At 35.9% G+C, this 18,517-nt stretch overlaps 2 protein-coding genes and 1 pseudogene across 7 annotated transcripts; 2 read left to right on the forward strand and 1 right to left on the reverse strand.

The window, feature by feature from the left end:
* Nucleotides 1-4,048, forward strand: LOC142522625 (prefoldin subunit 6-like). Of its 6 annotated transcripts, XR_012814494.1 has the most exons (7): nucleotides 1-211; nucleotides 341-411; nucleotides 522-646; nucleotides 1,880-1,940; nucleotides 2,539-2,589; nucleotides 3,172-3,377; nucleotides 3,415-4,048. XR_012814494.1 is itself a non-coding variant. In XM_075626124.1 (6 exons), exons 1-6 carry the CDS (start codon nucleotides 133-135, stop codon nucleotides 3,184-3,186), a joined length of 402 nt encoding a protein of 133 aa, XP_075482239.1. In that variant the 5' UTR covers nucleotides 1-132; the 3' UTR covers nucleotides 3,187-4,048. The 6 variants fall into 6 exon arrangements, 4 of the variants coding, with proteins under 4 accessions (XP_075482239.1, XP_075482238.1, XP_075482241.1 ...); XR_012814495.1 differs by lacking the exons at nucleotides 3,172-3,377; nucleotides 3,415-4,048 and adding an exon at nucleotides 2,712-2,904 and having other exon boundaries at nucleotides 2,539-2,647; XM_075626124.1 differs by having other exon boundaries at nucleotides 3,172-4,048.
* Nucleotides 4,049-10,131: 6,083 nt separating this feature from the next.
* LOC142522622 (potassium channel KAT3-like) lies at nucleotides 10,132-13,126 on the forward strand (annotated as a pseudogene).
* Nucleotides 13,127-13,335: 209 nt separating this feature from the next.
* On the reverse strand, nucleotides 13,336-18,249 carry LOC142522623 (mannosyl-oligosaccharide 1,2-alpha-mannosidase MNS3). The gene is given in 7 exon segments (XM_075626122.1): nucleotides 13,336-13,713; nucleotides 13,715-13,805; nucleotides 14,234-14,382; nucleotides 14,754-14,951; nucleotides 15,255-15,507; nucleotides 16,121-17,082; nucleotides 17,932-18,249. Coding segments are annotated over 7 exon segments (1,899 nt in total). The 5' UTR covers nucleotides 18,010-18,249; the 3' UTR covers nucleotides 13,336-13,545.
* Nucleotides 18,250-18,517: the final 268 nt, after the last annotated feature.

The following is an 18,517-nucleotide window of genomic DNA, read 5'->3' on the forward strand; positions in this document are numbered from 1 at the left end:
AAAGTCCAACTAAAAAAGCAAAGTCCAAATAGGAATGCGAAGAAGACGAGGTTTGTGTTAATCACGCCAATCGGGGGCTTTGTCACCGCCGGGAAGTAGAAGTGATTACAGGATTTTTAAGGCCGCGAACCGATGGGATCTCCGGCCGCTGCGAAAGAGTTGCAAAGAGACCTCGAGAACAAGGCCAACGATCTCAACAAAATTCAGAAAGGTCTTCTTTTTTTTTTTTTTCCATTTTTTGTTTCTGCTCTTTTGTTTTTCATATCTTGTTTATCGTTTGTACGAATGTTCAATTCGTATTGAGGTTGTTTGCTTCAACTATCTTTGTTCAATTGTCCAGACATTTCAAAGAATCACCAAATTAGAAAGAAATACACTATCCAGCTAGGCGAAAACGAGCTAGTCCTCAAGGTAGGTCCACTTTTTATCGTCTCACTGTGTTGGGAATTAATGGATACCACGCGTTTGAATTTTGTTTCCAACTAATGGTCGTTTGTTTATTTATCGCTCACTTTGCAAAGGAACTGGATCTGTTGACTGCCGAAGCCAATGTGTACAAATTGATTGGTCCGGTGCTAGTGAAGCAGGACTTGGCCGAGGCAAATGCTAATGTTCGCAAGCGGATTGAATACATCTCTGCTGAGCTGTATGCTTGATTTCAGTTATTGACGCTTGTTTGGCATTTGGAAAATTATACTGGTTTGAAATGCCTTGCTATACTTTTTTCTTCGAGATTGTTTTATGTTGCTTAATAAGCTAATTAGTATCACTTTATAGATGCTATCTGTTATCCTACTCGCTATTATCTATATACATCTCTGCTGAGCTGTATGCTTGATTTCAGTTATTGACGCTTGTTTGGCATTTGGAAAATTATACTGGTTTGAAATGCCTTGCTATACTTTTTTCTTCGAGATTGTTTTATGTTGCTTAATAAGCTAATTAGTATCACTTTATAGATGCTATCTGTTATCCTACTCGCTATTTTCATGTGATAGATAATGGAGAACTCTGGCTAAGTGTAAAATCTAGCCGTGTCTTGAATTTTTGCTTAAATCTGGGGATTAACACGCACATGTATGGCAGATATTATTATTTTTTCTCTTTCTATCAGTTCAAAGAGCGTTCTTTTGAAATTTCATTTTTTATTTCTCCCAAATTTGTGTCATTAGCTTGACCAAAATTTTGGGTGACATCATATAACTCAATTTTGAAGAGGCCAATGAATAACAACAAATGAGTTGTGAAGTAATGTGAGGATAAGAAGCCCTTAGTCAGCTCGGATAAAGCTTATCATTGGTCAATTTATTAGGGGGACATCTGCTGTCATAATACTGATACAAACTAAAGATGAAGGGAAGCTGTCACCTTTGCTCATAATTTTGGATTTTTAAGAGTGGTAGAGGTTTAAGTTCTGGGGAAATTGAATTTTCTTTGTGCACTATTGAAGTGTTACCGTTGAAGGGTATTACTTGTTTGCGATAAGAAAATGTTTATTTTTTGTAGTTTCCATTTCCCTTACGGAGGACAACTTCTTTGTGCACTATTGAAGTGTCACCGTTGAAGGGTATTACTTTCTTGCGATAAGAAAATGTTTACTTTTTGAAGTTTCCCTTATGGAGGATAATTTTCTTTTATGTTTATAACTTATGCTTGACCAGAGATGCGTTGACTGTGAGTGTCATTCATGGTTATCAATTGCGTATTTGTTTTTGTCCTTCTGAAGTAATCACATGATGTACAAGTCAATTGTTACTTGAGCATTTGCACCCGAATAAACTTGGAGCCTCAAGAGATTTCTCGCCGGGTTATGTCTTCTCTGTTGTCTGTTGCTCTTGTTTTGTCTACTTTGGGTTTTAAATTTCTGTTCTTGGAGCAGGAAGCGCTTCGATTCTACTCTCCAAGATTTAGAAGAAAAGCAAAACAGCAAGAAAGAAGCCGTTCGTAACCTTTATACCTTTTCAAATTAATTTGAGTTCTATAGGAGTGGTTTTACATCATTTTCCTTTTGTCACATGTGATTTGGCTACTTTCTAATCCGGAGTTTGATTGAACATTGGTATTTCATTGTTGTTGGGGCTTGTAACAAAATACTGGTGCAGTTGTCTGATGCATTCGAAGATTATCCCAATTGCTTAAAAAATAAGTAGTTTAGTAAAGAGTATGAAATTCGACTAGATTAAATATATTCAAAAAAAATTAATTTAAAATCATAATTTTTCATCACAAATTACCCGCAAAAATTCGTTGAGACTTGTAAACACATAAATTTAACATCGTTAATTTTGAATTTATCGATTCATAATCACATGTAGTTCATGTAGCATGCATGCATGGGGATCCTCGTAAGCCCATTGTAATTTTACTTCAATATTTTTTGCATTGATGTTTTGAACTGTTGCTGAATAAACCTAGTTTATTACGACAGAGCTCATGTAATCCAATTTTTAATTCATCTCTTATTTTGTTCAGTTTGTTTCGTTTTTCCCCTTGTGAAATAGATGGCATTAATGCATTCCACATCTTTTCAATATGCAGATATTTAAAGTACAAGAAAAACTTCAATCTCTACAAGCTGGAAAAGACAAAGTATAATTTGCCTGAATCAGCAGGCATGATATGGTGGCTGCCACATTGATGGGTTTATGTGTGAAATTTTACTTGATGTTTTTTTAGAATAACAGCCCTTGCAATGAACTATCATTTTGTAGGTGACTAATGATAATTGAGCTTCAATCTGCATCCATTAAATGACTTGAGTGGCGAGTAGTACTTGATAATTTGTGAATGGTTTTGATGCTTTGTAATTCGTATGGCCATTCTTGATGGCGCTCTCTTAACATCATTGGAATGTTATTCCCTGTAGACGATTGTTCTTTTGAATCCTTATAAGTATTTTCTGAAGGGTTTTTGGGTTTTTCAGTTCTAAAAAGTGTCTTTATAAACCGAATGCCAGTTGAAAAAAATAACCAGGATAAATAGCAATTTGAAAATTCAGGAATAGGTTGTTACTCAATGAGCGATTCTTCCTGAAATTTTTTTAAAATTTGTCATTTCTTTTTTGTTGATTCTATTGAAGTAACTAGATGCCTCTACCAAAATTTTTAGGGTTTGATTTGCTTCATACAGAAAATTTTGATTGAGTTGTGACTTCGTGATTCTAGCCTCTAGGGAGGAGGAACATAAAATTATACAAGAAATGAATATTTTGCCCTTAAAGAGAATGACTGATTGATGGTGTGCTCACGATTTGGTGATGCATTGATAGAAACAAAAGGTTAGCAGTTGCATTTAGTTTTTCTTCGTAGAACATATATATTAGCATGTTTATAAAAGTTTTCTGTTCGTTTTAACACAGTAGCTTTAAACATCACAAGGTTCTTATCTTAGATTCGTAGCTTTAAACATCACAAGGTTCTTATCTTAGATTCCAATATATACTGTTCGATGTTTAAACAGATTTAGATTAGTGATGATGTAAAATATTAAGGAAGCTTTAAGATGAAGCTGGGTTGATGATAAAAAGGAATAATATATCAGATGATGATCTCCACATCGTTTGCTCTTTAAATTAGAAGGTACAAAATAAAGTTTGACTTAAACACTCCTACAGCCAACAAAGAAAATAGGATGCCAGAGTTTATTATTTTGGACATCTTTCCTTCTGGTGACATCATATTCTCCTCATGGAACATGGAGAATAAAATTAACTGTATCTTTGGTTGCTCCGTCCTTTTCTTGTTTTACAAATTAATGATATAAATTCTTTTTTTTTCTATTGCTCATGTGCTGTATATCTTTCTTCCTTTGTGTAGCGTATATATTGAATTTGACATCGACAGCTGCTGACCATAATTTAGGTTGGTCCTGTGTAAAATAGTTCTCAAATTTCATATGCAATTTGTATTATTTGTATGGCAAAATTAAAGCCACTCGGACCACATTTTCAACATTTTTGTATGTTGAACTCCATGTTGCCTTCCATGACAAAAAAACGTTAGGCTACTCCTGGGTGTTGATACTTTATTGGTGGATATTGTCTTAATCCGACTGAAATTATCCCGAAATCTCTTTCGATGAAGAGTAGGTTTTTTGTGAGACGGTTTCACGAATCTTTTTCTGTGAGACGAGTCAATCTTACCGATATTTGCAATAAAAAGTAATACTCTTAGCATAAAAAGTAATATTTTTTCATTGATGACCCAAATAATAGATCCGTCTCACAAAATACGACTCATGAGATTGTCTCACACAAATTTTTGTCTTCGATGAAAACAAATTCCACTTTTTATGAATTCCTTTTTTATCCCAAGCAAATATTTGCTCTTATTATATAATCAAGAAATTTAAGGCACGCAACCATTAGGAAATAGGGTCACGACCTCAATTAGTGCACGAGTCAATGAAATAAAAGAATAAAATGTGTTGTGCAAATATTTATATGCGGTGAATCTAATATGTGACATTAATTTAGTTTTTTTTTAAAAAAAATTATAAAAGTAATTCGAATGCCTTCTTTTGGACAATGTTCTCATAATCGATCCTACAAGCATTGGATCGTATCAGTAGTCTAAATTTTGTCTGATTATGGTTTAACTTTGGATAAGAATAATAAGAGACTTTTCAAAAAGAAGAGTAGGTCTCTTGTGAGACGGTCTTATGAATTTTTATATGTGAGACGAGTCAACTCTATCGATATTCACGATAAAAAATAATACTCTTATTATAAAAAGTAGTACTTTTTCATGGATGACCTAAATAAGATATCTATCTCACAAAATACGACAAGTGAGACCGTTTCACATAAATTTTTGTCCGAAAAGAAATTCAATCGAGCACATGGATTAAAGAGATCAATTCATGGATATTATAAATTTCTTATCTTCATTTTTTTTTTTGTGAAGTAGTTGGATGGGAACTTGTCACTTGACTTGGGGTAAGATATGATATCTTTGCATATATAGATTTATATATTTGGTGGAGGGATGAATAGGTACAAACTCGTTCTTTTCATGTTTTTTCTATTAAGAAATCTTTTGGTATTTTTAAAAATTAGTAAATTAAATATAGCGACATATTGGTCTTAATGTGAAAAAATCATGCATATTGTTGCATACTCTAAACCTAAAGATTGTGATTTGAACATAACTGAACCGTAAAAATTAACTAAAAAAGAAAGATGGTCCAAAAATTTATGTTTATCTTGTACAGTTGAAGCATGCAAGAATCTAATTAAACTTTGCAATATTTTTTAATGTAATTGGTTAATTTGATTAAAATGGGTACTAAAATAGGATAAAGATAAGGGCAACTGGCCAAGGGAGGCCCCCACCAAGAGTATAGTTAAATTATGCACCAACGGAATCCACCACATCCACCAAGTAAAATCACTGATCAATTCCTTTTGTGCACATTTAAATCATGCCCTTTTTGCATCAATTTTTATTTTTTTAAAAAAGTTTGAAACCCTTTGTGCATGTAGAATCTATGTACAAATTGGTAAATATGTCGTACATCATTTAGCAAGTAAAATGGACTCACAAAGAGTTGTTTTTACATCTATTCGTTACGTTACTATCAATTTTATTGATTATTCTTAGCTTAAAATGTACGTCTTTATTTAACACAATAATTTTTTGTAAAACAACGAAAAATTAAGTCTTACAATCGTAAAACACGCTTGTGTATTAGATAAATAATCCATAATGATTTGATTGTACCGAGTCAATTATCTATATTCTAATTTGGCGAAAGTTTTAGATTGTATGAAGTCGACATTTCAAAGAAGTCATAACATGTGTTGGAATGTAATAAAACAACAATTTTTCTCTCGACTTTCCCAAGGTATTTGGGATCGTCTGAGTTGACCCCTCCAATTTTTATAACCTTAAATTAACTAATCTCACTTTTCCCATATCTTAAATTAATATCAACAATAATGTAATAATGAATTATTATTATTATAAAAAGGAATACATTTGTATCCCTCTTGGTCTGTCACTATATAAAAAGGAAATCGATCGTCCGTTCAATTAAATGCAACATTTCCTTGGAGAAATTCGATGTTGGCCTTAGGACTGACTCCGGCCGGATCCAACGGCCTCGAGTCATTTGATAATGTATAGACCTTACGGGCTCGAATCAATTGGGGTCGTTGATGCTGCAGGAGAGCATTGAATTTTCCCATTTCCATCTAATGTACATAACTTTATAATAAAATTGTTAGTCTAATAAATGCGTAAAATTTGAGATCAGATATGTGACCAATATGATAGAGAATATAGCATTTGGTTACGTGAGTCCATCATCCATCTACCCCTACTGCTATTTATACGTACGTCTACGAAGGCTGCAGCTCTAAACCTTAGCCAAGAACACATGTTGTCCACCATTTCGACATCGATCCCATGTTGGGATTTCACATTTTTGTTTTACACCCTTTGCGCCTTTTTATTAATCTCTCTTGTAATCATTGCAGCAGCATCATTCCAAGTGAGTTCACTGCATCTTGGAAAAGACTACTTCCTATAATGGAAAGTAGGAGAAAAGGAGCCTTCGTGGGAATCATCCCTCTACTGTTTTTGCTATATATTGTTAGAGTAGATGTCCTGCAAGCCAACGGTTGGCTAGGGAATTTATTGACTCAAGTGAAATAAACAATCTTTATTTTAATATAATTTAACTTTTTATGGTCTTGTTATACTTTATCTGTATACCCATGCAAACAACATAGATAAAGTCATTGATTATGTTTTAATACAAATGAATCGTAATTCGATGTTGAAACTCATTTGTAAACACTGCATATTCTAAATTCGTTCCTAGTCGATTCAGCCGCCTAAAACAGGGATAAAGGCCGCTTGAGCTCGAGACTAGCATCTGTGATGTTGTATACTGCATTTCTTGGTAAGGGCATAGAGATGTCCAAACATGCAGATGAGTAGTCATATGATGATTATACCGAACAACCCTCCCTCGGACTTTCCAAGTGGTTATCATTCATCGAGAGGATAAGTCCGTGGTTATGATTGTACACCATTAGTCCTTACGACCCGGGACAACACTGAGGCTCTATATGCTAGGGCTGTGCTTTGACTCGTTTACCGGCTCCAGGAGAGTCATCAGGTGGCGAGGTTGGGTACAGTTGCGACACATATAGGAGCCAGTGCATTGTAGTCGGGGATTCACCGCTCACCTACGGGTGTGGATATCCTATGTGATCTGATGTAATAATAGTACATGAAATCTCTGGCCAGAGTATGAGATGTACGTTAGAGAAGGAGTTCTCAAATAGTACACGCGATGCCACTATTATAGTTATCACATAGTTATCGAATTAATATGCAACCCTCGATGAACCAATGGTTGCAGATTCGATCGGGATATATGAGATGAAGGGACCGTACTGTACGTTAATCATAATCGACTGGTTCTTGCAGGCACTATCAGTGATACCTAGGGGATCATGGGGCGATGCTACTAGACGCTCTTACCATGATCCGATGGGTGCAATCAGAAACGAGTTCTGACATTCTTGATCAAGGTGTTGATGAAAAGAATGGGGCTAACTAGGGTAAGCCCGAATAAATGATTATGTCCTGAATCACAAAGAGTTTTGAACCCACGGTTAGCTGTATCCCTGAACCTTTGAGGGTCACACAAGTACTGGATTGTTTGTTCCCGTTGAGAGAATAAATTCAAGAAGTTGAATTTATTTTATATAGTAAATTCAAGGAGTTGAATTTATGATAATTAAATTTTGAGAGAATAAATTTAAGGAGTTGAATTTATAAAATTTGATAATTTAATTTATTCAAAAGTTGGGTTTATTAAATATTAAATTTTGGAGGTGATAAAATTCAAGGAGTTGGGTTTATTAAATATTAAATTTTGGAGGTGAATTTATTGACTCAAGTGAAATAAACAATCTTTATTTTAATATAATTTAACTTTTTATGGTCTTGTTATACTTTATCTGTATACCCATGCAAACAACATAGATAAAGTCCTTGATTATGCTTTAATACAAATGAATCGTAATTCGATGTTGAAACTCATTTGTAAACACTGCATATTCTAAATTCGTTCCTAGTCGATTCAGCCGCCTAAAACAGGGATAAAGGCCGCTTGAGCTCGAGACTAGCATCTGTGATGTTGTGTACTGCGTTTCTTGGTAAGGGCATAGAGATGTCCAAACATGCAGATGGGTAGTCATATGATGATTATACCGAACAACCCTCCCTCGGACTTTCCAAGTGGTTATCATTCATCGAGAGGATAAGTCCGTGGTTATGATTGTACACCATTAGTCCTTACGACCCGGGACAACATTGAGGCTCTATATGCTAGGGCTGTGCTTTGACTCGTTTACCGGCTCCAGGAGAGTCATCAGGTGGCGAGGTTGGGTACAGTTGCGACACATATAGGAGCCAATGCATTGTAGTCGGGGATTCATCGCTCACCTACGGGTGTGGATATCCTATGTGATCTGATGTAATAATAGTACATGAAATCTCTGTCCATAGTATGAGATGTACGTTAGAGAAGGAGTTCTCAAATAGTACACGCGATGCCACTATTATAGTTATCACACAGTTATCGAATTAATATGCAACCCTCGATGAACCAATGGTTGCAGATTCGATCGGGATATATGAGATGAAGGGACCGTACTGTACGTTAATCATAATCGACTGGTTCTTGCAGGCACTATCAGTGATACCTAGGGGATCATGGGGCGATGCTACTAGACGCTCTTACCATGATCCGATGGGTGCAATCAGAAACGAGTTCTGACATTCTTGATCAAGGTGTTGATGAAAAGAATGGGGCTAACTAGGGTAAGCCCGAATAAAGGATTATGTCCTGAATCACAAAGAGTTGTGAACCCACGGCTAGCTGTATCCCTGAACCATTGAGGGTCACACAAGTACTGGATTGTTTGTTCCCGTTGAGAGAATAAATTCAAGAAGTTGAATTTATTTTATATAGTAAATTCAAGGAGTTGAATTTATGATAATTAAATTTTGAGAGAATAAATTTAAGGAGTTGAATTTATAAAATTTGATAATTTAATTTATTCAAAAGTTGGGTTTATTAAATATTAAATTTTGGAGGTGATAAAATTCAAGGAGTTGAATTTATAATTTAAATATTAAATTCAAATGTTGAATTTATAATGTATTTAATTTATTAAAGCTCAAAGGTTGAGTTTATTAAATATTAAATTAAATATAATGGGATGTTTAATGGGCTTGTAGGAGTACAAGTCCAACATACTAAATAATTAAAGTTTAATGAACTTTGATTAATTAATTGGACTAGTCACTAGTTTAATTAATTAATCAAGCTCATTAATGTTAATTAAATGTGTCCAATTATTATATTATGGTAATTAGGCCATAGATGTTTTATTTAGATGAGAGACCTAAAAACCTAGCCTCCATAATATATGCATCGAGATTCATCATGGGAGGGGATGCAATTTTGGAATCTTTTAATTGACTTAATTAATTACTTAATTAAGTAAATAAAAGATTAGAAAATATAAAAGAATTTTGATTCTTAATTGAAAAGATCTCATCCGAAAGCTCCCAATTTTATGGTGCTCTCTCGAAATTTCTTTCTTTGTGACAAGAAGAAACTTTTGGCTCTTTGAATGAATTTTCGGTTCTTCCAAAAGAATTAAAAAGCTGCTCTCGAAATTTCTTTCATTTTGCAAGAAAAAATTCGGCTTATTGTATTGAGTCGATTTCTTTTGTGTGTTCATCTCTACGCAAAAGTTCTTCTAAATTTCTAGTGCAATTTAGAAGAGGAACAAATATTTCAGTCGTGGACCGGATTAGGAGATCGAAGAATGTTCGTAGGGATTTACAACAAGAGCTACGTCCGCTAATACCGGAGTAGTTGGAGTCAAGTGATTTATTCACCAAATGTATAAATTTTCTAACGCCCTATGAATATTTATGAAAAAATCATACGAGCGTCCAAACATATTTTGATTGTCAAAATAAATAAAAATTTTAAAACTTCCGTTGCGTTTGGGCGTGTAGAAAACCGAGATACAACGTATATAAACATCTCATCAGAATTCTTGCCATGTGTGAAAGCTTTGAGAGAATCGTCTTCGTCTTCTGTTGCTTACACGTAATACAATGTCGTTTTCGTACTTGAAAAAATTCATAAAACGGTTCTGTGTAGAGGACTATCAATCCAGCACAGGAACCCAAAGTGGTTTCTTCTCTTGCGATCTCCTTCCATCCCTTGGAGATAGAAGCAACAGAGCTACCATACTTCGAAGACACATCGTGTCCCCATTCGGTCCATGTTATCGGTGAATATCTTGCTTCATTTCTCAATCCTCGGAAAAGAGAGTTTTATATGAATATAATAAGCTTGAATTCATTAACACTTATTTCCTATACCGTTTGTTGCTTATTTTCCAGGGCCTGGGAAATGTTTCTGATTCTTTTGGTCATTTATTCGGCCTGGATTTCTCCATTTGACTTTGCATTTGTATCTTACAGAAGAGATGCCCATCTCGTATTTGACAACATTGTCAATGGTTTCTTCGCTGTTGATATTGTACTCACCTTCTTCGTGGCATACCTGGATAGCCAGTCGTATCTCCTCGTTGATGATCCTGGTAAAATAGCAGCAAGGTAGATAAGCATGCATCCATTACGCAAAATAGTGAATATGGAGACCAGAAATCTTTAACTGTAATTGTTTACACGTTTTGTATGACTAACAGGTATCTGTCGACCTGGTTCGTTTTTGATGTCTGCTCAACCATACCATTTCAATCTCTCAGTGCTCTATTCACAGATCAAAATGGTGGACTGGGCTATAAACTGTTGAGCATGTTGCGACTTTGGCGTCTCAGACGAGTCAGCTCCCTTTTTGCAAGGTTTGATCGCCACTCTCAATTAGCCCCTTCGATTTTCTTGAAAATTTTAGGATCGTCGATACAGCATAGAAGAAGTTAAAAGTTATATCTATTTCTCCTTGATTCAGGCTTGAAAAAGACATCCGGTTCAACTATTTCTGACTCGCTGCATTAAACTCATATCTGTAAGGGACTATTATTTCTGTGTAGTGAATCCTCACACTGGAGCATAAATATCCCATATTGACACAACGTCACTGTTCTTGATCATATTCAGGTGACATTATTCGCGGTACATTGTGCAGGATGCTTCAACTACTCGATAGCGCATAGATATCATGATCCTAGCAAAACTTGGATTGGAGCAGTATATCCAAATTTCAAACAAATGAGCCATTGGGACAGATATGTCATCTCACTGTATTGGTCTATAGTAACACTAACTACAACAGGTTATGGAGACTTACACGCTGAGAACACGGAAGAGATGCTGTTTACCATCTTCTTCATGTTGTTCAACCTAGGATTGACATCTTATCTCATCGGAAACATGACAAATCTTGTAGTTCCCTGGACCAGCCGCACTAGAAACTTTGTATGATCTGTTCCACCTATCTGTATATGTGCTGTATTTGGGTGTTTTTGGAGCCACTTTTGATAGATTTGTTTCTATTCTGCAGAGAGATACTGTTAGAGCTGCTTCAGAATTCACGAAGCGAAACCAACTGCCTTCGCAAGTTCAAGATCAAATTTTGTCCCATATATGTCTCAAATTTAAAACAGAAGGATTGAAACAGCAAGAGACCTTAAATGGGGTGCCGAATGCTATTCGGGCAAGCGTCTCACGTTATTTGTTTTATCCCGTGGTTCAAAATGCCTATATTTTTCATGGAGTTTCACAGGACTTCCTTTTTCAATTGGTACCATTTTTTCACCTGTAAAATTATCGTCCAGTATTCTTTATAAAGAAGCAAAGGAAAAATATTGATCCTGGATTTTCTTGAAAGGTCCCGGAAATGGAAGCTGAGTATTTCCCCCCTGAAGAAGATGTTATTCTACAAAATGAATGTCCAACAGATGCATATATAATGGTCTCGGGAGCAGTGGTAAGCTACCAAATCTCATATAAATTACCAAAAATTGTTGCTTTATATTTATGTTCTGATGGTGGCGGTCGGCAGGATTTGATTGCAAAGATCAATGGACAAGATCAAGTAAGAATCATCTAACCAATTCATTTGCCATATACATATTTGACTACATATATAAATTACAGCCAATACTTTCATGTACACACAGATTCTGGGAAAGGCATCCGCGGGGGAAATGTTAGGAGAAATAGGAATTTTATGTAATATGCCTCGGCCTTTAGGTGTTCGAACAACTGAAGTTTCGCAAATACTGAGGCTGAACAGAACCACATTTATCAACATTCTTCGAGCAAATCCGGTAGATGAAAGCATTGTCATGAACAATCTTTTCCGGGTACTTAATAACCATCAGCACTTTATATTGCTTAGATATCCTTTCTTGAATCGACGCTTGATCCGCAAAACTACTTTCTGGTTCTTCAAAGTTCAAAGCACGGAGAAGTATAGATATTGAGGGCCAACAAGAGGCGACTTTGATCCTCGATAATTGGCCCAACAGAGAAACGGGAGAACTCAATGGTCAAGCCAGAGACCAGCACGCACCCTTTGGAGACACGACGAAGTTTGAATCAAGAGTAGAAATTTCCAATTCAAGATTCATCAACAGAAGTGAAATCGATGTTCACTCACTGTGCTTTCATGAAAATGAAAAGAAATCAACCAGGGCCATCAATCATGCCGATAGTAACACATATGTCAGCTCAACCAATTCAATTTATCCTAATTCAGTAGATGATATAAATTCAGCCAGGAAAAGAGTCACCATACATCTGAAGTTTGGAACGCAGAAACGTCCACAGAACAAGCCTGCAAAGCTAATCATTCTACCCGATTCGCTCAGAGAACTGTTCATAATAGCAGGTATTGTGTTGTTTAAGTCTTACAGTACCTAGAACTGTACCTGATATATCTGATCATTCCCTTCTTGCTCAATTGTAGGCAAAAAATTTGGGGATGACAAGCTCACAATGGTAGTAGATGCAGAGAATGCAGAAATAGATGACCTAAGAGTAATACAAGATGGTGATCATTTATTTTTTCTGCCAAGTCAAGATGCAGGCAAAGAATGATGTGCAATAACTTGAACTAACAATTATAACACGTGGGAAACCAGAAATTACATAACAAATCTATAGTCACACCAAAACATAGTTTGAATCCATAATTGTATACTGTAAAGGAAATCATGACAAAAGGTTACTCATTACATGGTTTCCTAAGCTCAATCTAATCGTGTCGCTCAGCAATAACCATAGCTACAAAATGGTAGATATTCGCAAGTCAATCAATCATCTGTGGCATCAATATGTAAAATTTTCTCAGTGATTTTTAGTACAAATAAATACAAAAATCCGATGAAAAAGGGCAGAAGAGAGCAAAATCAGCCATCTTTGCACTTCTCAACCCATTCTTCATAGTCTTTCAGGTGCTGTATCTAAAACAATAGGGAATTGCCGCTGATATTGTCACATAGCTTAAAATTGTAAACTTAGCAGAAGAATCAGATCACTTCGTGCTTGCAATGCGTTGAATAGGAATAGGATGAGCTTCTGTGTTAAATACATACTCATCCAAAGGAATAGCATTACTGTCTCCAAACAGTAAATATAAATATTTTAGAGTTTCGCCCAGGAAAAATGTCTCCATCTTGTCTCTTTTGCGTGGAGGAAGCACAGGTAACATCATCTAGCGAGCTGTAACCACCGGAATCAACTTTCGTATACTTCTCAAATGCTTGAAAGATTTTCCAGCCCCATTCACGATATCTGAATAGGCATTGGCAAGAGTCAGACTACTCTGTGAAAAAGGCAAAGAACCCATGCAGTAAAATAGCTTTGAAATCCACTTCCGAACTGATCTCTAAATGAAGAAACGGAGAAATTCTACAAGAGGCTATCTTATGAGCATGGAAAAACAAAACCAATTTTAAAAATCACAATGAAATTTTGAGCTCAAGAAAGAAATAAATAGTTTTGAAAAGTTCTCTGCATCATATGTTTCTTTATTCAAAGGAAAAAGTAGCTCCTTAAAACAAAGCTGGCAAAAAGGCATGGTTTCTTCATTTGAAAAAGTTTGGCAAGGAACTAAGAAACCTATAAAGAAGAAAAACACATTCATGTTACACCATAAAATTTTTGAGGAAAAAAAGAGAAGACGCTTTAATTTTTATCTTTAACAACATAATTGGACATACTTTGGATCTTCTGTGATGCGAAACAAGACGAACAGTGATTCAACAGTTTCAGGACGCAGAAGATTGTGACGATCGGCAGGTTTTATAATTATGTCATCCACATATTTTGAATTTCTGTTTCCACCACCAGAACCACCTTCTCCTTTTCCCTGTTTATAGCAAAAATAAACCAATATTGTAGGAGTTTTCCCAGAGATATTCTCTGTATAAGCAATAAAACTGCTCCCCTAGCCCCTGCTAGTATTCTTCACAAAACAAGATGAAAAATGACTGCATGCAGAACCGTTCTTAATGCCCCCTTCCTCACATCTAGATTCTTCCAAGGGCTTATGAGTTACAGTCTTGGTTTAGGCCCAATATTGCAGGCCCTTTATCAATATTAAATGTCACAGTATGATTGCAGGAAGAGAGAGATTTTGTAACCCATATATCCATAAAGCAACAACTACTCATATCCGCTATCAGACACGTCAAAGATAAAAAGAAAATAGACAAACAAATTACTATTAAGCAAACCGACCTCCATGTTGAAGTATGCGATTTCTGGAGCCAGTCCAGTAGAAGTTGCTGAATACATCTCAACACATGTCTTAACCAAATCTTCAGCAAGCTTCAAATTTTCAAGATCCTCAAAGCTAAGCAAGCCTTCTCTCATAGCTTTTTCTTTGACAATGCCTTTTGTCGCACCAAGAGCAAGAGTACCAGGAAGAAAACATACCTACACATAAAATTGCATAGAAGAGGTAGTAAGAAAATATTGAGCTCAAAATATGCGTGCTATGTTGTTAGATAAACACGAGTGGAACACATGATCAAGTTACTTTGACGAAAATTACTTAGATCACAGCTTCGCATTGATAATTGAGGAAATGGAGAAAGACATTGTTCACAAAGAAGCTTACATGTTTCTCGGACACATCCCAACATGTAAAAGACATATAATGGCTGTCTTGTAAAACAATTTATTCACACTCAATTTTGTTAATTATGCAAACTATATCAAAATATTGCGGCAACATACCAGATGATCCATTTTTGGACTGAACGCGCCGTGCAGCCCATAAGGCAGTTCTCCAACAAAAACCAACCCATTGGGAGTAGATTTCCTAACTAAAAGTTCCTTGATGCCTTTTACTGATTCTTTATACATATCATGCAAATAAGTCAAATTACTTCCTTGATTCTGAAGCCAGACTTTGATGAGGTACTCATAGTAGCTGTCCCCACGAGATCCGAGTCTAATGTTTTCCCCATTAAACTCACCAGAATGAGGGCTGCAATGATAGGTAACAAAATGATGAATAGACGTTAAAAAGAAATGACTTTTAGTGAGTCCTAATTACAACTGTTGGATGCTCGGCATTAAATGCATAGATTTCCAGTGATTGATAGAAGGGCAATAGAAAGAGAGATTTGGCTTTCTGAAATCCTAATACCATGCAACTTGTGGTCTCTCTACGTTTCCTTCTAGTTCTACTCAAAGTAAACAAAAGATAGATGTTGGAGAAATACATTCAGCAATCACAGGTTTAACCTCGACAGCTTCAGATAGTGCACTGATAGTACAATTCTTTATTAGTTGGAGTAGATAGTTAAAAAACCATGTCCATGTTGTACTGGGCTACAATAAATCTGCACTTTACCTCAGCATTTAGTCTTTAAAATTTATTTTGTCAATCATCCGATGCATGTTGCAAATGCAAAGATGAACTCTCATTAAAAGTACCAGGTGGGAGAAGAAGAAATTATACAGCTTTCCGAGGGCAAGCTAGCACATCATTTAAAACAGATTAAAGATTATAATTTTTTTTAAAAGAACAGGAACTCCACGATATAATTCCAAATCCATGAACACAATAAAGAAGCAAAAAAACAATCTGTCCTCACTCTATGTAAATAGGAACAAGTCCCTTGAACTTTGGTAGAGTCTTCATGTGTTCCAAAACCTTCATAGACTCCAAGGTGTAGTTTGGATTACCAGTCAAAGAACTGAGATAATTGAACTCAAGCTGTAAAGTAGAAACTTCAGCTGTGCTACTTAAGCCATCAGGAGCAGCATGTGATGAGCGATCACGTAGAACGACGTCGCTGAAGGGGATAGCCGACGGGCTTGACGTAAAAGCAACAAGCAGATGATCAGCCAGGTTCCTTGCATTTTCAAGATAGACCCTTGGCTCAGGTCCTTTTGTTGAAGCATTATCACCATGTTCGCCCCCACTCAAATGGTAAGCACTCAAAAGACCACCTAGAACACGTATAGTAGTTTCAAATAGATTTACTTGGCCTCTTCCATTAATCCTCTCTGGAAGATGCTTTTCAATCCAAGAGCCAGCTTCATACACAACTTCATCAATTCTCATTATCATCGCAGTGTCGAGGGCATCCACAATTGTGGCTCCTAAACCCCCCAATCCATCAACGCCTCTACGGCTCTCTGGCATAAGTTCATCATAACCCATCGCATAAGTCCGATACCCAGACCATGCATGAATAAATGCCGCCTTGACCTTTTGTTGGCAAGCCTTCCAATCACGGCCAGATTCTATCTTATGCGAGTTATGAATAGATTTATTCCTAGCAACGATTTCATCAGGAGATAATCGAGGAGGAAGCCTTGGTGGTTTCCTCCAAAATTTTCGAAATCTACCGTTTCTATCAGTGAAGAAATTATTTCCTTCCTCTGTTCCAATATTCTTAGCTATACCATGCAACGAAGAAGTGGTGGTGCTAGTATGTGTCAGAATAACGTATGCTAAACCACCCATCATTAATAGCACGAGAAACCTTCCTGTACTGCATTTTGTACATTCGTTTTTCACATTACTGGTTAAAAGGCTTTGAGTGATCCCCTGTGGAAGAAAACAACAAGATAAAGTTAAGTCAACTTATACTGGAAAGAAGTGTTATAACTTCTAAAAGAATAACAATGGGCAGAGTAAACAGTGCTCATTAAACATATAATAATGAGTGAATAAGTGTTTAAAAAACAACCATGTATTGAAATAGAAATAGCATCATTCCATTAAATGAAATGATCAACAGTACATGCATGTGGTGATTGGCATACCAGAAAAGGCACAGGTTAGTTAACCAGTATTTCATTATCTAAATTTCTTTTATTTAACAAGCCTCTCCCCCGTTACTTACATCCATTCTTGGTAAGCATGCTGGATGATAACTGGAAGCTTCATAACAAAGTGAGAACCGACGAAAAAATCAGAAATAGAAAAACCACAAATCAAACGTTTCCATACTTAAAGCACACTTCTCAGAAGTGAGAACATCTATGCTATCATTCGCCTATCATAAACAAGAAAGACTGTTTCACCTCTGTTACATACAAATACTAAAAGAAATGTCTTATGTTAGCAAAAAAAGTAAAGAAAGGTTTTTGACAGAAAATTCACATCAGAACTTCACGAACAACGGGAACAGTAAATTCATTTTCACATTTTACAACGACAGTTGGATATCCATTCTACCGAACGAGTTTCAGTTTAATCAATACATCTTCAACCCATTACACAAAAAGAATCAAGAATCCGAGTCAAACGTCATCATAGTAAATTACACAATCACCAATCCGAACTCATTGAGATCTTGACAAAACAAATAAAACCCCAAAAGATAAAAATAAATAAATCAATTTTCTCGAAAGAAATACTGATCCGTGGGAGTTGGAAAATGAAAACACGAACCTTGAGAAGAGATCTGCGGCGAAACTTGGCGTTATCGTACTGTACATCTTTCATTGAATAAGGCAACGATTTCGACATGGTTGGAGCCGATTCTCAGATTACTGAGATGAATAAATGCAGAGGATTAAAATTTCGATGAGAGAAAATCTAGTTCTGGATTCCGAGAATCCAGAGATCCGCGAATTCTTGATATATGATCAGATTCTTGGTAAGAACCAAGAAGTACGTACCCTGTGGGTGAAGGTCAGCCCTGCAACGCCGTTAGTTCAACGAGTTGAATTTTTAGTATTTATACATTTGGCGGAGGAGATTACCCATTTATCTCTTCCACTCTAGCATAGGGACAAACTACAAATACACCTCTTTTCCCCGAAATAAAGAATAGGCTGTGGATGTTTCGCGTGAAGAACAAGAGGACCAAACATCCCTAAATCCAAATTTTAGTACGTATTTGAGTCGCTCATTCGATTTCTCTTCATAACTACAATTTTGTAACGAGATTTGTGTTGATGTACATGCTAACAACACACGCACGTGTACGCTAGTTATAAACTAGTGCAGAGACAAAACTTTGTTATATAACATA

Source organism: Primulina tabacum, chromosome 13, assembly GCF_025594145.1.
Source record: "Primulina tabacum isolate GXHZ01 chromosome 13, ASM2559414v2, whole genome shotgun sequence".
Classification (NCBI taxonomy): domain Eukaryota; kingdom Viridiplantae; phylum Streptophyta; class Magnoliopsida; order Lamiales; family Gesneriaceae; genus Primulina; species Primulina tabacum.

Bases quoted from the DNA above. Each gene is read 5' to 3' on its own strand.
- LOC142522625 (XM_075626123.1), top strand. From the start codon at position 133: ATGGGATCTCCGGCCGCTGCGAAAGAGTTGCAAAGAGACCTCGAGAAC. The intron at 212-340 runs GTCTTCTTTTTT...TCAATTGTCCAG, and splicing joins TCTCAACAAAATTCAGAAAG to ACATTTCAAAGAATCACCAA. The intron at 1,941-2,538 runs GTTCGTAACCTT...TTCAATATGCAG, and splicing joins AAAACAGCAAGAAAGAAGCC to ATATTTAAAGTACAAGAAAA.